The sequence below is a fragment of the Papilio xuthus genome, unplaced genomic scaffold (assembly GCF_000836235.2).
Source record: "Papilio xuthus unplaced genomic scaffold, Pxut_1.1 DF826923.1, whole genome shotgun sequence".
NCBI lineage: Eukaryota > Metazoa > Arthropoda > Insecta > Lepidoptera > Papilionidae > Papilio > Papilio xuthus.
The window spans coordinates 1005619-1025024 of NW_013531726.1; the positions used below are offsets into that span (position 1 = coordinate 1005619).

At 34.5% G+C, this 19406-nt stretch overlaps 1 protein-coding gene across 1 annotated transcript in view; it reads left to right on the forward strand.

Moving 5' to 3' along the window:
• LOC106122313 (uncharacterized) overlaps positions 1-18328 on the forward strand; it is a 35293-nt gene extending 16965 nt beyond the window's left edge. Inside the window, exons 2-8 of the mRNA XM_013318252.1 lie at positions 11074-11175; positions 12062-12420; positions 13341-13560; positions 14054-14228; positions 14713-14849; positions 16386-16513; positions 18284-18328. Coding sequence (XP_013173706.1) covers positions 11115-11175; positions 12062-12420; positions 13341-13560; positions 14054-14228; positions 14713-14849; positions 16386-16513; positions 18284-18328 — 1125 coding nt within the window. The 5' untranslated portion in view covers positions 11074-11114. The remainder of the gene's footprint in view (positions 1-11073; positions 11176-12061; positions 12421-13340; positions 13561-14053; positions 14229-14712; positions 14850-16385; positions 16514-18283) is intronic.
• The last annotated feature ends 1078 nt before the right edge of the window (positions 18329-19406 follow it).

Consider the following 19406-nt stretch of genomic DNA (forward strand, 5'->3'; position numbering starts at 1 on the left):
CGGAATGTCATATAGCCTAAAGCCTTCCTCTATAATTGGACTATCCAATAAAAAAGAATTTTTCAAATCGGCCCAGTAGTTCCTAAGATTAACGCGTTTAAATAAACAAACAAACAAACTCTTCCGCTTTATAATATTAGTATAGATATATACTTAAGACGTTACTGCATTATATGATTCTACAGTGCACCAATGATAAGAAGGAGTAATATGAACTGATTCCGTGCTCGCCCGCGGCAATGGACGCTCGTAATCCTCGGCTTTCCAGATAGAGCGATCTGAGTTACTCTATCGCGAAATATCAGTAGGTCACGTGTCTTGACAGCACGCTATCCTATAAGAAGAAGATTAATATATATGATATATAATAGTCTTTGGAATCGTTGAAAATAACTTGGCAATAATATGACAAAATTTACATACATTTGGCAATTATTTAATAATATTTACAATCATTTGGCAATTGTTTTAGAATATTTAAAATTATTTGGCAATTATTTTACAATACTTATTATCGTTTGGCAATTATTTTATAATATTTAAAATTATTTTACAATACTTACTAGCATTTGACAATTATTTTACAAAACAGTTGCTTAGTGTATTTTTCGTAGTAAATTTACACTTACCCTTAGAAACCACTTAACTCGCTGAGTGAGGCAGTAGTGTTTTTTCAATAGCCTTTATTGATAATTGGTCTGTCAAATGCAGACAGTATAGTCTTCCTTGAGTGTACGTTTAAGGAACAAGCTCTTCAAGTTTTTATATATAGATTCTGATGCAAAGTTTTAAATAACATATTTTATTCTAATTTTGTCAGTTTGCATAATAATTTTTATATATACATCTGACCTAATTATGTTGACCTATGAGAATGGATATTTTCTGCATCACAAATCGTTGCTGTTGAACAGAGGTGACTACTTTGTTTACGAACATACCAGTATCTATTTTGCATCACAATACATTTGCAATTACATCGATATCGATAATATTTTCAATTAAAATGAATGATTAACCCTGAGATCAAAATCCCCGTTTAACACATTTTATCTCTGCTTTTTAGACACAATGATTGGGATAAGAGTATGATATATACAGATATTTTAGTGTCAGAAACCCACGGTTATTATTAAAAAGGTGCTTATAAGTTACAATTTTAATAATACATACTATGTTTAAAAATTATCAAAGTGGAGGATTTTTCAAATGTTATTTAAGCGGTGCAATTTACAAATCATTGAACACTCTGTAGCTAAATCATGCTAAAAGAAGAAGAAGCGAGCATACCATTTCCTTAAAGGCCGGCAACGATTTGCAACGGCAAAGATTTGTTTATGAAATTCTGATTTAACTTTTACTCGAGTGTATCGACAGCCTAAGTTTACGTAATTCGCCTGCGAAGTGATACAGTAAAAGCCGCGCAGTAACACATAGTCATGTGGCACAGGTAATGATCTCGCATATAGGACACACCGCCGAATACATTTGCAGACTCATGTGAGATAAGCGAACCCGCTGTATATAAAACTGAGTTCATATTAATATTACGTAGAGTTTTGTCAGAGAGTAAAACATTTATAGAGCGAACATTCTATAATATCAGATTGTATGAGTTCCCATTAAAGGGCAGGGCGCATACTCTATGACTTTCGGGTTAGGGTCTGCGTCACATATATCTTTGAATTATTTCTCAGGCAGGTACAATGTTTTCCTTCGCCATATGAAGGTCAAATGATTTTTTTTATATCATAAGGTGGCAAACGAGCGAGCGGCCATCTGAAATAGCGAAGTGACCGTTGCCAATAGACATACGCAATTGCATATGCGTTGCCTACCTTTAATCGACGGAAGAGAGAATGCACAGAAATAAAATATTTTCCCTTTCCGTGCATCCTCTCATCCGGAAAGTCCACTTCCACTTCCCATCCAGGACTAAATTAGGCCTCCGGGACGCACACTCATCTGACGAAACGCGGAATTGCCTCCACTTACGCCTGTCTTCTGTGTGGTCGTGGTATTTCACCGGGCGAGCCGGGCCAATTCGTGCGAAGATGTTAAAGCGGGCTCTACCACTGTTAAAAGCGCATCATATGAAAAACACTTTAGTACAAAAATGGAATCGAACTAGGATCTGCAGATAAGTCGGGTGCTTAACATCTACGCTACCGACACCTAGAAAGCCACTAACAAACAAATGCCGCACGCTAATCGGGTGTGTAAATTAGACTAAACTACCACAGTTGGATTACGCTTTATCGTATTGTTCAGTCTATTGATACAAAATAATGCGTTTAAGGTATTTAAACAGAGATAACAATATGTTTTAAACAAGGATTTTGGTCTTCGAAACTCACGGTTACTGTTTATTTTTAACTAAAATGTTTTCCACGACCACACAGAAGACAGGCGTGAAGTGGAAGCAATTCCGCGTTTCGTCTGATGAGTGTGCGTCCCGGAGGCCTAATTTAGTCCACTTACCCTTCCGACCTTTTCTTATAAGGAAAGGAAGAGAAGTGGAAGTGGACTTTCCGGATGAGAGGATGCATGGAAACGGAAAATGTTTTCTTTCTGTGCATCGTCTCCTCCGTCGATTAAAGGTAGGCAACGCATATGCAATTGCGTATGTCTATGGGCAACGATCACTTCGCTATTTCAGCGATTTCATGTGGCCGCTCGCTCGTTTGCTACCTTATGATATAAAAAAAAAACAAACAAAAAAATCACCATAAAATAAAATCCTATATACTTATAGCTAATATTTGTAATTGTCTATGTTCATGTTTTAGTTATATAAAATGGAATTAACTTTATGACATAATTTATATGCTATTTATCTTACTTCTTACTAATATAATAAATGTCAATATTTAGATGGATGCATCGATGTTTGTTTGAATGTATCTTCAGAACGATTGTACAGATCTCCATGAAATTTGGTATCCATAACGAAAATAGTCTGGAAGACTACATAGGCTACTAATTATGTTCTTGTTAATACTATGCGAACAGAGTCGCGGGCGACCGCTAGTTATCATATAGAGCAGACGTCTGATAATCGTTAAATATTTTATAGCTGTCATAGGATCTGCGGCGTTCGTCGCTCTCAAATTGTTGTACGACGGTTGATGTCAAGGGCAATGTCACAAAAGATCGATACACGATATGAAACTTTGTAAACAATTTGCCAATTCTTGATAAAAGCATTAGTGGATGAAATGTATTATACATTTTTAGACAAAAAATAAGTTAATAGTAACTTTCCAGTCAGTATTATGGATTTAAAAATAAATGAGGAAATAAAACTGAATGAAAATATGTTTTCATAGTGTTTCAACGCATGCGTTTAACCGGTGATATTCCTGAATGGATTTACATAAATTTTACGCGACTACGGAGATATAAAAAAAAAACGATGAAAAAGACAGTAGTTGTACTGTCTTTTACTAATAGGATGTAAACTTAAGTAGCTACTAGGATACAATACTATGAAGCTTTGAATTTGACATTTAATTTATTTCTCGCTCGCTTTGGCCTTTTATGTTCAAAATCATAGCTTTCGGAAGCTTTTTATAAACGCTTTGTAATAAATCTATCATAAGAAATCCAAGTATTTTAGCACGCATGAGATAAGACTCTATTTCCACTAGCCATTTTTATATACCGGTTGCGCAGTGGGAATAGGAAACAGGTCCGCAATGAGGTTGATTATTGTGCGTAGCCGACCGCGCGGTTTATCGCTTAGTGGAAGAAAGGTTTAAGTCATACATGCCTTTTGTCTGTGTCCGTCTCGAACTGGCACCGTCTTTACGATGCTCATAAATCAGACGTTTCCGAACGCTATATTGACGAAAAAAGGCAACTGTATGAATCATTCGGCTATTCGCTATTCAATGTTTTAGTTTTTATTGCTATACGATATACTAACTTCCATATAAAACATATGGAAATATGACGTAATATTTTTGATTATTTTTACAATATAGTAAACAAGAAGGGCTACCTAATATCGCTCAAGTAAGTTATCGACCGTAGACAGTTCCAATTTTAACTAATATTATAATCTAGTTAGCGCCGACAACTCCGTCTGCACGGAGTTAAAAAAAACGTAATTAGTAACCTATGTGTTCTTCCAGACTTTATTCTACTACTATGCCAAATTACAGTGATATGCAGCTACTACTTTCAAACAAACATCAATCCATCTATCCATCCTTTTAGTAAGATATGAATGTTTGGTTGTAACGTTTGTTTGAAGGTATCTCCGGAACGGCTACATGGAACCTGCTGAAATTTAGCATAGATGTAGAATAAAGCCGGGAAGAATATAAAGGCTACTAATTATATGTTTATTTTGTCCGGACGCAGTCGCGGGCGAATCATATAAACTCATGAATAACAACAGAAAGGTATTCAAAACATAATTAATCATTGTCTACTGAAAAATGAAGTTGAAATAAAGCTTTGTGTCAAATTTTGGCTGCAGCACAGTGGAGTTAGGGTAAAGAATGGTAAAACATCAAAGCGGCAAAGAGTATCCCAGAGATTGCGACGCCGACGTCAACGCAACTTTTGTATTAAGCAAAAGAATCAAACCGAAATTTTAAAGCTACTTTTTGCTCATTCGTGTGCAGTTTTTAAAAACGAGAAATATACGAGATAACTAAGGATATATTAACTCCTTTTTGGTTTTAGTTATTAACTTTGAGATACTGAAATAATTTATATTTAGGAGCTACATATTTCTGACATCTTATAAATAGAAAATACGAGTATGTTCAATAGATTAAAAAAAGTTGAAATCGTCATTATTTTTATTACATTACCGAAGTTTGCTGTTGTTTCACTGACTAATAGAAATTATAGTATTTTAATTATTCTATTAATTGTAGTTTAAGCATGGATTTTAACAAATAAAATTTAAATTAACGCGTTTGTAATTAAATTGACTTGATTATATTCATAAATATTCCTATTTAAATGCTAAATTGATTGTGACTAAAGTATATATATACATATATTGTAAATTTACTAATATTTCTTTTACCATTCCAACTAAGCTCTAGGCTTGTGCTAGTATATGGTTTACGACAATAGTCGAATGGCTTCGAACCCCCGACCTCGTGATCGGAAATCCGTATCCTTAACAATTAGGCTATTGACGCTTATTGATTTTTTAAATCATAAGTTTGCAATACATATGTAAACAATTGTTTAGTAATAAAATTATATAACATAAATGAGATGAAAATTTTAGTATATAGGTCAAACATTAAATAAAGGCAAAGACAAAAAGTTTCGTCTCATCAATCGTGGCCGACCGCTTATTTACAATGTCGCCTTGTTATTCAAGATAATTTCCCTCGTCGACAAAAGATTAAATTTATGAAACCCCAAGGACGTTATTTATTACCTCAGCCTACCTCCGCATTACGACCTCTTAGTAGACCATTAGACTTGTGTTTACCAAATCTATTTGATTGAATAGTCTCGTATCTATGTTATTAATTACGTTGAACGAAAACATTGCCCGTGATGCAACCTGCACATATCTGAGAAATGGAATGGAAATGGACCCGTACTGTCCAGCGCGGTTAACTATGACCTAGTCACCCCTAACTTAGGGTAGGATCCGAGTCCCTCAGCAGGGACGTATAGTGAGCTGATAGCTATACTATACAAAAATAAACAGTTTTATTTTAATAAATCCTTTTAGCTGTGGTAAAATAAAGATAATAATTTGTTTTAAACGGAGATTTCGGTCTCGGAAACTCACGATAAATAATAAAATTTGTTTATACTATTTTCTTACCATGAAATATTATTTTAATGGTAAGGTTATAAAAACTTGGTTATAAAAATTTAATTATTTGTATCATCATCATCAGCTCACTATACATCCCCACCGAGGGGCTCCTAGCCTACCCTAAGTTAAGGGTGATTATTATTTGTATATCAGTTTTAATTCGGTGACACTTTAATTTAAGAATACTTCTAAATTAAGAATATAAATTAAAATAAATTTAAATCAAACCAAGAATAGATCTCCACGTATTTAGAACATGTGAGGAATCTGCGGTTTATATTCTAAACATTCCGACGTACAGGCTACTAGTTACGTCCCAAAACTTTACGACTTTGTACGTTGTTAAAGCAAATAACCATTTGTATTTAAAACAAACTTCTGTTTCAAACTTTTCTCTTTAAAGTCGCGTCGTTCAAGTTTTAGGAAACTTGTGACACGACCAAAAATGTTTTGGGAAACAATTCAAAAATTATCTCGATGTTTCTCTTTTTATTTTTTAATTTAACCGAAAAAAACTGTATTATAAAGTGTATCCTAATAAGCCATCCATCTTTTAAGGCGGTAAATGAGCAAGCGGCCACCTGGATTCGCCGAAATAGCGAAGCGACCGCTGACCCATAGACATCCGCAATTGCAGCGGTCGCTTATGCTACGTATATTTAATCGTCAGGGGAGGAGACGGACAGAAAGAGAAATCCACTACTTAGCCGTCTTTCCCTTTTCATACTTTCTTTATAAGAAAGGGTGGATAGGGAACGACTTAAATAAGCGTTCGCTTACTCACTCCAGTATATGAGCCTAGGTCGATCTAGTTATTCGAAGCATTTTTTTTGTTAAATAATAGCAATTTTTTTTAATAAATTTACTAATATTTCTTTTACCATTCCAACGAAGCTCTAGGCTTGTGCTAGGATATGGTTTACGACAATAGTCGAATTGCGTGATTCGAGCCCCCGACCACGTGATTGAAAATCCGTACTCTTAACCATTAGACTATAGACGCTTAAATATTGCAGTATTTTTCATTCTCAAGTGTTATACCTCTATTTTTCGGTAACAAAATTAAAGTAACGAGAACAAAATATCTTTTAAATATCTATAATACCAATTTTAATGTCCACTTTAAAAAATAAATCTTATTTTTTAATTCATATTAAAATTATTACAAGTATCCAGCTGTTACGTGGTAAAAATATTCCCACATTATTCGTTAAGTCCGGAATCGAAAAGGTTTTCGTAACGCCTACTAAATTAGGGTGATCTAATATTTACATATCCAAAAATAGATAGATAAAATTGGTTGGTTTATACTACTGTACTCAAAAAAAACATAGTGTCATCTCTCTCATTTTCCAAAGAAAAAAGAGAAATAAAAATATTAATTGTGCAACATTATTTAGTTTCCCAATTAGTATAGACCTACAAGGATATCTCGACCCGTGGGCATAAGTAAAACAAAATATAACAGCTTACTAGCGCCACCCTGTCAATATCAAAAAGTATAATAAAATTAGGACCCATTTTACTGTAACTGTCGTGTTCTCTTCTTTTATGTTTTGTATGCCCATGTAGCTTTTATATATTTTTAATATTATAAGGTGACAAACGAGCGAGCTGAAATCACTGAAATAGCGAAGTGACCGTTGCCCATAGACATACGCAATTGCATATGCGTTGCCTACCTTTAACCGACGGAGGAGATGTACATCTCCCATCACGGCAATATTTTCTTTCTGTACAGAAAGAAAATATTTTCCCTTCCCATGCATCCTCTTATCCGGAAAGTCCACTTCCACTTCCCATCTTTTATATTTTTTTAACAGAACTAACCACAATAGACGCGCCTCTCAACGGGTAAGATATCCTTGTTTGACAATATGTAAATGTTGCTATGGTAAGTTTCTGAACTAATTCTTTACGTTCCATCTTTTCTGTACAGATTACAACATAGGAAAGTTAGTACAATAACAAACATTGGCTTGTTAAAATTGAAACAAAGAAAATAAAAGTCTAGTATTAAATTTCCGGTTGCTACCAGTTTACTAGCGATGGCTTTGTTTTCTTTTACTTGCGTTTCCGTTTTTACAATGTATTCGATATCTGTTTGAACATGCTGTATATACGCTTAGTTATTTATTCACTAATAAATCGACTACAAAGAATGTATTTCTAACTAATATTGTAAATGCGAATGTTTAAATGGATGGATGGATGTTTGTTTGAAGGTATCTCCTGAATTGCTGAACGGATCTCGATGAATTTTGAGATACATATAAAACATAGCCTGGAAGAACATAATATTCAGCTCACTATACGTCTCCACTGAGGGGCTGGGAGCCTACTAAGTTAGGGGTGACTAGGCCATAGTCAACCACGCTGGCCAAGTGCGGGTTGGTTGGCTTCACACATATCTTTGAATTTCTCAGATATGTGCAGGTTGCATCACGATGTTTTCCTTCACCGTAAGAATTTTAATAACACCCGGACGGAGTCGCTGTGCACAGCCAGTCTTGTTATACATTTTATCTTTTACTACGTTAAAATTTTCATTGAAATTTGTTATGTAAATAAGATTCCGACCACAGCTGACCACGACGCGTTCAAAGCTGAATGTAAACTAAGCGTAAATTTAATATGTACATATTATTATAGATACAAGGAATATCGCATTGGATTGCTTAGTTTTGCTTGGAAATAATTTTTATATTGTTTGATTTTAGCTGCCGCCTGTGACTTCATTTGCGCGGATTTAAATAAAAATTAGTAGCCTATGTGTTCTTCCAAACCATGTTGTTTATCTGTGCCAAATTTCATCAAGATCCGGTCAGTGGTTCTGGAGATATTATTTAACAAACAAACATCCATCCATATAAACATACCGATTTATAATATAAGTAAGAAGTAAGTTTACCGTATGCTTATCCAGTTTTTAATTAATTAACTATAAAATTAGCTTAAAAACAATTTATTATAATATATATTATATCTCATTACCAATCTTTACATAGCAATCTCGACTACAAAAATCTTTCGAACAAAATTTTAATTTACAATTATTTGACTTTCTTAGTAACTTTTTTCTTTTTTTGATAATTGTATGTTAAATAGCCTTGTAATGTATATCAATATATTTATTTAAATGTATTATTCAAGCAAGCTATGTGACCTAAATACCTCAACCTACCATATAATGCTCCGACGCATAACAGGCACATAATAACTGAATTCTAGCCTAAATAATTTTGCGGCAGCGTTTTATTTCCTTACCTCATAACTATTCGTGTTGCGTACACCAAAACACGAAGTCGCAATTACCCATTTGCAGATGAAATAGAAATAAAATTTGTAGGAAATTATTTTGGAACACTATCCGGAAAATAATTTTTTATGAACATTTCAAAATTATGATTTTAGAAAATATTACGTCGTGTTTTTTTTGGCAATAAAAAAACTTATTGGCATTTGTGTTTTGTTTTATTCTCAATAAATAAAGATCACAATATGTTCTATGAAGAACCTTATTTTAGTACATTTTCCATAATTACAGAAAAACAAAAGATAAAAAAATCATACACAAATCTCAAGAACTTAATGTAATTTTTAAAATAAGATAAAATAAAGAATATTTCTACAAAAGGAAAATAACCTTTAAATACTTTTTAATATACAAAGTTGTAAATAAATATTTCTAAATAAATACAATACTCAAAAAAAATATTTCCTGCAAGTTGTTGAAAAAGTCGTAGCAGCGTTAAGCAGAAATCAAGTTTATTATTGAGTGGAATGAGCCCGCGTTTTAACTTAATGGACAACTTAATACCAACTTGGTACGTGACTCTAATATACAATCTGTAAAGAGGCCGTATTTTATTTTAGTCGTAGAACATTTCCTACTCACAGTTTTTCCTAAGTACTACATACAACAACTTATTATAAAATGTAGCTATATTTAAAGATATGAATGAAACTAGCTGTCGCCCGTGACTCTGGCTACGTGGAATTAAAAACAAACTTAATAAGTAGCCTATGTGTTCTTCCAGACTATGTTCTACATCTATGTCAAATTTCAGCGAGTTGCATGCAGTCGTTATGAAGATACGTTCTAACGAACAACCATCTAAACTTTCGCATTTATAATATTAGTTAGAACTAAGATTATCGCTCCGTCTCAACATCTCTGGATAAATTATATAACTAAAAAGCTAAACAAAATAATTATCTTATATATATTTATATAACCCGGAACAAGAAACGTCAAAATATTTTCCCTCATATTTTGTTAATATAGATAAATTATTTATTTCTTTCTTATAAATTATATAATGCTTTATACAGTTATAAAATCTGCAATTTTTCGACACATAATACTTGAATTAGTACAGTTAGTAATTGACGTAATTTACAATTGGCTAGTAACATCTATGTTTTTCTTAACTTTAAATCTATGAAAGGTATCATTAATAGTATGGTACTTAATACACAGATCTACTAAAAGAACAGAAGGGTCAAATTCCTTTCAACGCCATAACTTCTATCATTTGTTCAGTTCTCTTTATACGTTAATTGCATTGCTCGAGAAAGGGCAAAAAAAGACGCCGGGAATTCAACGAAGCGCTCAAAGTAAAGGCAATTAGAAATCTTATATTCGAGCTCGTATTAAAACTTGTAATTATAGGCTGATTATTCAGCTTTGAAACGGATTTTTTGATAAAAGAGTCTGAATAAAGAATGAAGCCGTGAATTTTATGGAAAAGGAGACTTTATTAGAATTATTACGATAATATTAGTATTATACTTGGGGATGAGGGTCGATGGCTCATTTAACTTGAAATATGAAGGTCCTGGGTTCGAATCCATGTACCAATGTGTTTTTCGATTTACATATGTACATTTATCCGACGTTCTTACCGTGAAAGATAACATCGTGATGCAACCTGCACATATCTGCGAAGAAAATCAAAGACATATGTGATGTCAAACAACCCGCACTGGGTCAGCGTGGTTGACTATAACCTAGTCACCCCTAATTTAGGGTAGGCTCCAAATCTCTCATTGGTGTGAGCTGATGATGATTATACTTAATCCACTTCCTTACCATCCTTTCCTTAGTAGGGAAGAAAACTAGAATTTATACTCTGGCACGAACACTTCGGAACGTGGATTTCACACCTGTGTTCTATGTGGTCGTGGTATTGCATCAATAAAGCGCCATTTGTGCAACCAATGTTGTTGGGGACTTTGTCACTATTATATGTTTTTATTTCCAGATTATGAGAGGCCGAGCGAGGCGCGGCCTTATTCAGGCGCTATGTTGTGGAGTGTGGGCATATTCCTTCTTACACAGATAGGCGTATGTCAATTCGCTACAGGTAAACAATTATATATATTCAAGTGAAGTTATAACCGTATATAGTGGGTTTCTGAGACCGAAATTTTCAAAACATATTGCTATTTCAATTTTGTCAAAGATAATGACAGGGACGACATGTTTTGTATAGAGATTTTGGTCTCAGAAACCAACGGTTTATCAACCTCACAATAACAACTAAATATTAAAGATTTGACAAAGAAATAATATTCAGTCTTTATTTTGTCAACTAATTAACATCTAAGCTAACTAAAGGTACAATTTTGTAAGCATATCTTGTAACTCAAATTAATGTGGACCGCAGTTGTAATAAGCCCACCCTTGTCAGCATCTCGTGCAGCTTTAATTAATTTTGGCAAGTAAAAGAACATCGTATGAGAAATTAGTTTTTAGTCTCCTCTGCTTAGCTTTTATTATAATATATTAATTTTAATTTGTAATTAGAAGTTCAAAGTATAGTATTCTTTTACTAAAGAATCAATTGATCGCTGTTTCTGCAAATATTACTCATTTCTCTCTATAGATAAATAAATCAACGATCAAATATTAACTCTGATGATTTTTTATTATAAGTTGGCAAACAAGCAAGCAGCAACCTGAATTCGCCGTAATAACAAAGCGACCGCCGCCCATAAATAAGCGTTGTCTAATCGACGGAGGATGGGATGTACATAGAGAGGATATTTCTCCTGCTATGCGTTCCCTTCCTCCACTAAATTCTTCTCCTTCCCATGTTTAATTAGAAAAAAAGATTGGGAAAGGAACATGGATAAGAATTGCAACTCAAGCACGCATTAAACGTATTTGTAAAAACATAAATTGAATTGATTGATTTGTTCATAGAGTATACTTTAGTGTTGAATTCTCTATCAGATTTATTTCCACAGATCCGACAACGACTGAAAGCAATACGGTGTCTTCATTCTACGTACTAAGTACAGGCGTGGTCCCAGCACCGGTTATGCTAAAACTGGGCAACTCAACAATAGATAGTACGAAATCCTTCAAAGTCCCCCAACCTACATCTGACGTCACAGACTCAGGAAGAACAATAACGAACCAACCAAACTTGATACTTGATATGGTACCACATGTAGTATCAGCTAAGAACACATACTTTGACCATGATAGAAAATATGGACCAAATTTTGAAGACACACCGAAAGGGAATGTAACTAAAATTACTGTTCAACTCGGTGAAGACGCTTATTTGAATTGTAGAATTAGTCTTTTACAGGATAAAACGGTAAGTGTAGTGTATGCATAAACGTAGTGTTGTTTGTCTCGAGTGTACACGCCATAAGTACATGCCGGAGAGAGGGGACGTCAGTCGATGTTAGACCTTTGGACCGGCAAGACGTGTCGGGTACGTGAACGAGTTAACAAATTGATTTTTTATCGTTTTATTTGCATGATAAAGAAGGATATCTACTTCCGTATCCATCCCGACCTATTCATATCCATATGGATATGAACATATCCACTTCCTCTATCCATTCTTTAACCAGATAAGATGGGAAAGAGGATTAATAAAACGAAATGCAGAATTAAAAAAAATGTCGTTGTTATTATGTCACGATATTCGTAGTATAAATGTGGCGTACGAAAATAATTATTTCTGATACATAAAAAGCTCGGTTTCTCCATTACACGTATGATTTTTAAAAGGCTTGCGGCTCGAATCGTCGCCGACCCAGTTCTTTCGGATCGGCTTCCACTGACCTTGCAAAGATATATTGCGCTTACATATTTGATGAGTATTTACTGCAGGCAATGTACCGTTGATTATTTTTCATAGCAATTTCTGAAGCTACATTTGTAACATATAAAGTTCTATAATATTATGTCTAAGCAAGCAGTTTGTAATCTTGAGACAAATAAGAATGATAAATTATTCAAACTTTTGTGAGACATTATACTAAACTGATATATAAACACGGCTAAACACTCACGTATATTCGTCCACTCACGGGCCGCGTCCGCGAAATAATACCAGTACCACCCATCCTGATGAAGGGCTTGAAACTAGTCGGTGCCGCCACCAGTTATATATCAGTTAAGAACGATAAATTTATTTTTTCTTCTGTCTCACGTATGAATTAAAATTAGATAAAATTAACAGCTAAGTACATATTAGATATAATAATGAAAACTTTTTAATTGTAGGTATCTTGGGTACGTCGAAGAGGTAAAGAAGAATTACCGGAACTGCTTACTGTGGGTGCAGTGACGTATGCAGCGGATAATCGTGTCACGGTCGCTAAGCGATATCCTGGCAATTGGAGGCTACTCATCAAAGAGGTCAAACCTGATGACGAGGGCATATATGAATGTCAAATATCAACACATCCGCCTAGAGTCAGCAGAATTTACTTGCATGTTAATAGTAAGATCTTTTGATACATAATACTTATTTTTATGGATTTTAGAACCTGTTTAAACACGTTTACACTTAATAATTTTGTACCCTTTAGCGGTCTCCCGCGACTCTGTCTGAGCGGATTTAAATAAAACTTAGCTCTTCCATGCTATGTCCATATATTCCAAATTTCAGCGAGATCCATGCAGCTGTTCTGGAGAAACCTTCCAACAAACAACTATCCATCCAATTCGCATTTATAATATTAGTAAGATAATAAAATGAGATGTCTCATAGTCCAATTTAAGACTATTATGTCTAAGAGCTATTACACTTGAATATGAAATTAAAATAATTTTAAATTTCTGTTAACGATGTTTACTCTTATATTGCTAAACGCCCGTCAATTGTGTAGAAATTTGTTACCGATAGTCTAAAATCCGTTCTCATCTTGTCACCTATATTCTCCAGATTTTTCATTTGGATATTCAGTAAAGTTAAAACTGATCTCGGTACTTAGCTCCACAAGTGTGGGTAGTGGACGAGGCCGGCGCGCCGCTGTCTGAGAAGTACTACGAAGCGGAGTCGACGTTAGCGCTAGTGTGTCGTGCGAGACATGTCGACACACCAACTGTGCTGACCTGGATACATGAGGGCAGAGCTCTCAACGCCGACACTACGAGAGGCGGCATCAGGTATCTTAAGTTTGCTTTGTTAACTACCTTAAGTGTAAGATACCTCTTTGTATGTAGCATTCTTTGTACGGTAAGGGGACATGTAAGATGGACTTAATTAACTGGATTTATTAGTGAAGAGTTTGCTAGCTAAATATTGCTTGAAAATGATACAGATAAAGTAACTACAAATACAGTCAGAATTTTGGTGTCATGACTTTTGTTTGTATAGAAGAAACCGCGCGGAATTAAAAAAAAATATGATTAGTAGCTTATGTGTTCTTCCAGACTGTGTTCTATGTTTATGCCAAATTTCATCGAGATCCGTCCAACCGTTTCGGAGCTATCTTCAAACAAACACCATCCATCCATCTAAAAATTTACATTATTAAGAAGGAAAATTGGTAGTGTGTAATGAATTCTGATTTCAAAAATTAATGGTCAATTTTCTCCAGTATTTCTATTTTAAAATTGTATTATACCATCTAGACATATTTGTTTGCAGCGTGAAGACGGAACAGGTGTCCGGCGGTGCAGACAGCCTGCTGCGACTTGCACGTGTCAATAGCAGTGACGCGGGCAACTACACGTGCGCAGTACGCGGCGCACGACCGCACACTGTCGCCGTACATGTGCTCAATGGTACGGTATTAAACATTAAAGATCATTCACTTTTAGTTCAATCATTCGTTCAACTAATGCTCAACGAACACGGTAGCTACTTTATAAAACTTAATTATAAAAGTTGGCTCTAAAATTACAAGCGTGAACCATTAATGATTGTCCGATCCTTTTCATTTTTATTCTCTCTTTGTTCCTCTAATATTGGCAACGAATTCTTTATTCTTGGGAGTTAACCCCAAGGTTTAAGAAAACAGAAGGGGGCAGACGAGCATCTTTAGAGAATTCTTCCTGTTAGTCAATTATGAAGCCGTTTACAGATATCAGTGCTCATTTAAAAACCTCTAAACTACAAATTTATGTCCATTGTATTAAAAAGTTTACAAAAATATCTCAAGCTTAGTCCTTTGTTGTGTTCACTGCAAACACTTTAAAATCTCTGCGACTGTAAAATTAGCATTGGAATAGTGCGACAAAAACTCTAGCATCTCTTATTGCCGGTCTAGCGACAACTTGATTTATTCAAAGAGGCAAATATAAAAACAACAGCCAACATTTCTATTGTCCACTTTAAAGTAGACTTGAAAAATAAATTCACAATTTAAAAACCACGTTGAGATAAAATCATTGTTTTTACTTTTACTACGTTTAATTTTATCTGTTCCTTCTAGATAACGTATTTTCTCTTCCTTTTTATTAATTTCGATTCTATGTGTGTTAAATATGAATTTTTATGTTAAAGTGAGATCATTAAAAGTTTCCGGTGCTAGTTATGAAAGTTAGGTCACGCAACATAGGCATCCTAGAAATGCTCTGTGCTTCCGTGACTTTGCCGCGGTCAGCCTTGAATACTAATCCTTAGTGCATTCCTTCTAACTCGGTCACTAACTCGAGCACGAGGATTGCCATTCTACGAGTATCTCAATCAGAATATTCCAGGAATAAATATGTGTAGAAAATACTAAAACTAATACGCAGAAAATTCAGTAATGTCAGCTAATAATAGATTTATTTTGTAACAACTCTTTTATCAAGCTTAAGAGAGTAACTAAAGAACTAAAGGTACGCGTCCATTGGTTGGGGATTTGCTTTGTCTTGCGATAGTACCTTTAAACTCCTTTTCACCACGTACGACTATTTAAACTAGGGAATGTATTATTGTACACTAACAATGCTACAGCAAAGTTTACTGTAGCTTTTGGAGTACCTATAATGCTTAAGAGTTACGTAGGTTTATGCTAAGTTAGGATATTTATTATTGGAGGCTTCAACCGGATACAAGCAGTTGGTTCAGATCAGTCTTTCAGAAAGTGGGCGATAACGCCCCCTTGTTCGCGCTGCAGGTCTCAAGTTGCCGGTTATAGTAAAAGTTTCGTTTAGAATTCTCCGTTAATATACATACATAGGTCACAATAATTAATTAATTTAATTTGAAGTTGAAAATATGGGAGCGCTAAAAAAATATTCTCAAATTGGGCAGCAGACAAAATAAGTTTGGAAACCAGTGGTTTAGATGTACAATTTTGTCTCCATCACTAATATTCACCTTTGTTCCAGAAGAAAGTCTTGCTGAACTCCACGCTGGTGCTAAACGTATCCAACTACCTTCAAATAGTATCACAACTTTAGTATTACTTATAACATTTAATGATTCATTAACATTATCAAAAACTTTGATTTTGTTTGCGACAACTTTACCCTTATTGAATACATTAAATATTTATATAACTTTAATAATAGGATATTCAGTATTATTTTTACCTACGTGATAATTTATCATTTTATCTGTATATAAAACTGTTTACATTAAGTTCTAAATATAAATTATTAATGATAGTTAAATAATAAAATTAATGAACGATTATGTGTTTTATTATGTTACTCTAAGTCCAACGCTGTCCTATTTCCATGACCAGCATCTTAGTTTTTTTTTATATTATAAGGCGGCAAACGAGCGAGCGGCCACCTGAAATCGCTGAAATAGCGAAGTGACCGTTGCCCGTAGACATACACAATTGCATATGCGTTGCCTACCTTAAATCGACGGAGGAGAGGATGCACAGAAAGAAAATATCTTCCCTTTCCATGCATCCTCTCATCCGGAAAGTCCACTTCCACTTCCCATCCTTTCCTTATAAGAAAAAGGGTGGGAAGGAAAAGAGGACTAAATTAGGCCTCCGGGACGCACACTCATCAGACGAAACGCAGAATTGCTTCTACTTCACGCCTGTCTTCTGTGTGGTCGTGGTACTTCACCGGACGAGCCGGGCCAATTCGTGCGAAGATGTTAAAGCGGGCTCTACCACTGTTAAAATTAGTATGGAGAATTCAATATCCTGTTATTTGGAACAAAATAAAGTTACGTCAGATATATTTTTGTTTATTGTGTTTCTATCTTAGATTAACTATCAAGCAGTGCATATTTATTTGTCGTCGTTGTTGCCGTAATTTACTTGCTGTAGCCCGCGACTCCGTTCGCGCGGAATCATAATAAAACTTAGTAGCCTGTGTGTACCTCGAGACTGGGTTCTACATCTATGACAAATTTCACCGAGATCCGTTAAGTCGTCCTAGACATACCTTCTAAGAAACATCCATCCATACATATCTGTAATATTAGTCAGATAAGACGTTAAATTGACAACTCGAGGAATGTCTTTTTTGAATGTTGGATTAATATATATTTTTACTATACGTAAATGTCAGATTGTTTTTCCAATACAGCTGGACACGCGTGACCGCATTTTATATAGCAGTTCCCGCCCACCAGTGGAAATAGGCCCTAACGTACGAATGAAGTTGAGTTACTAACTAGCTTACGTTGGTACTGAAGATTATGGCCCAACTAAGCATTATGCCTATTCATGTTGGCTAGCGACGTAGGCTGTTATTGCGACTATGGTTAAGCTTGCTGTTAGAACTTTAGGTTAGGTTAATGATACCTTACTCGAGTTTCAAAGAAACTCTCAAAAGTTATTTTTATTTTCCTTGGAATGTTTCATATAATTCAAGTAGAGTTCATGTCAATTTTGTATTAAGTATATTAAGAAACCTGTAAAAGAGAGAGTCATTGTTCGGTTCTGACGACCACCAAAAGCGAAAAATACGGCTTAGAGAGAAACCTCTATAGGCTAGAAAATATGACAGTCATTAAGACGCTTGTCCAGGTTCGACTATATCTTACTAATAGTATAAATTCAAATGATTACAGGAATGTATGGATGGATGGATGTTTGTTTGAAGGTATCTCCGACATAGCTGAACGGATCTTGCTGAAATTTGGCATAAACGTAGAACGTAGTCTAAACCACATAAACTACTTAATAACTTTTTTTAATTCCGCGCTGACAGAGTCGCGGGCGACAGCCACTTTCATATGTTCAGTGATGCAACCTGCACATATCTACAAGAAATTTAAAGATATGTGTGAAATCAACTAATACGCGCATAATCAGAATGACCAAGTGACTCCTAACAAAGGTTCAAAGTCCAGGAACTAACATGGTTTTATAAAATGTTATTGATAATAAAGAATGAAAATATTACTTAAAGACATCGTTTACTTTATAAAAGCTTTTAAACAATTCTGTTAACTTTCATTGCGCACGTTAATGAGGAAAATTGTAAATCTCTTGTAAAGACAATCAGCTTTTGTTGAAAACTTTTCATTTTAGTGGACAAGAATGATGGAACAGGAGATAATTTATTACTTAAATCTGCCCTTAATCTAGATTATTAGAACTTGAAATTATGAAAAATGATTTCATCTTAAATTTTAGTAGTTTAATTTTTTTTTTGTTCTTCCAAGTAAACCAAAATTTAAGGTTTATAAAATCTACTACGTCGTGCCTACATGAGTTGGATAAAGCCAGGGATATGATGATAAAAGGACATTATATGTAATTATAAAAAAGCAAATTTTGTTCAAAAAATATTCAAAAAGGCGTAATATCATGCATAAGTGTAAAGTTATGACCGCCTGTAACTAAAACAACTGTGAGCCTAGCACGAATACTTGTGACAATCATCAGTATCGTCATCGACAAAATTTCTATTAAAGTTTATGCATCCCCGGGCTTTAAGTACACCAAAAATCTCATTCTATTCATTCATTATTCATTATTGACCAAGATGATTGTCACGAATATTCGTGGTAGACCCACAGAACTATTTTGACAAATGAGGTATCATTCACATAGGCTAAGAATTTAATATTGTTTTAATGCCATTTAGACGGAGTCGCGGGTGACAGCTAGTAGTTTATAAATAGTAGTTAGTGAACAGACGAATTGAAGTAGTTTGACTCTGCTGGTAACAGAATTTTCCTAGTAATACTATTCGCCGCTCCACAATACTTAATTAACGTTGGTGATGAAGTACTCCGTTGTTTCCTTTGATAAATGAAGTGCGCAATGAGTGGGTGTAAATCGAATTAACCTTTCACGCCGTTAAAAATTTTAATTTATAAAACAGATTATATAAGTTAATTAATTTTCTCACGTGTTGTGGCCATCGTCAGAACATATTGAAAAGTTATTGGAGTTTGTGTGACATCTGACAGGTTATTCCTTTGAGTGT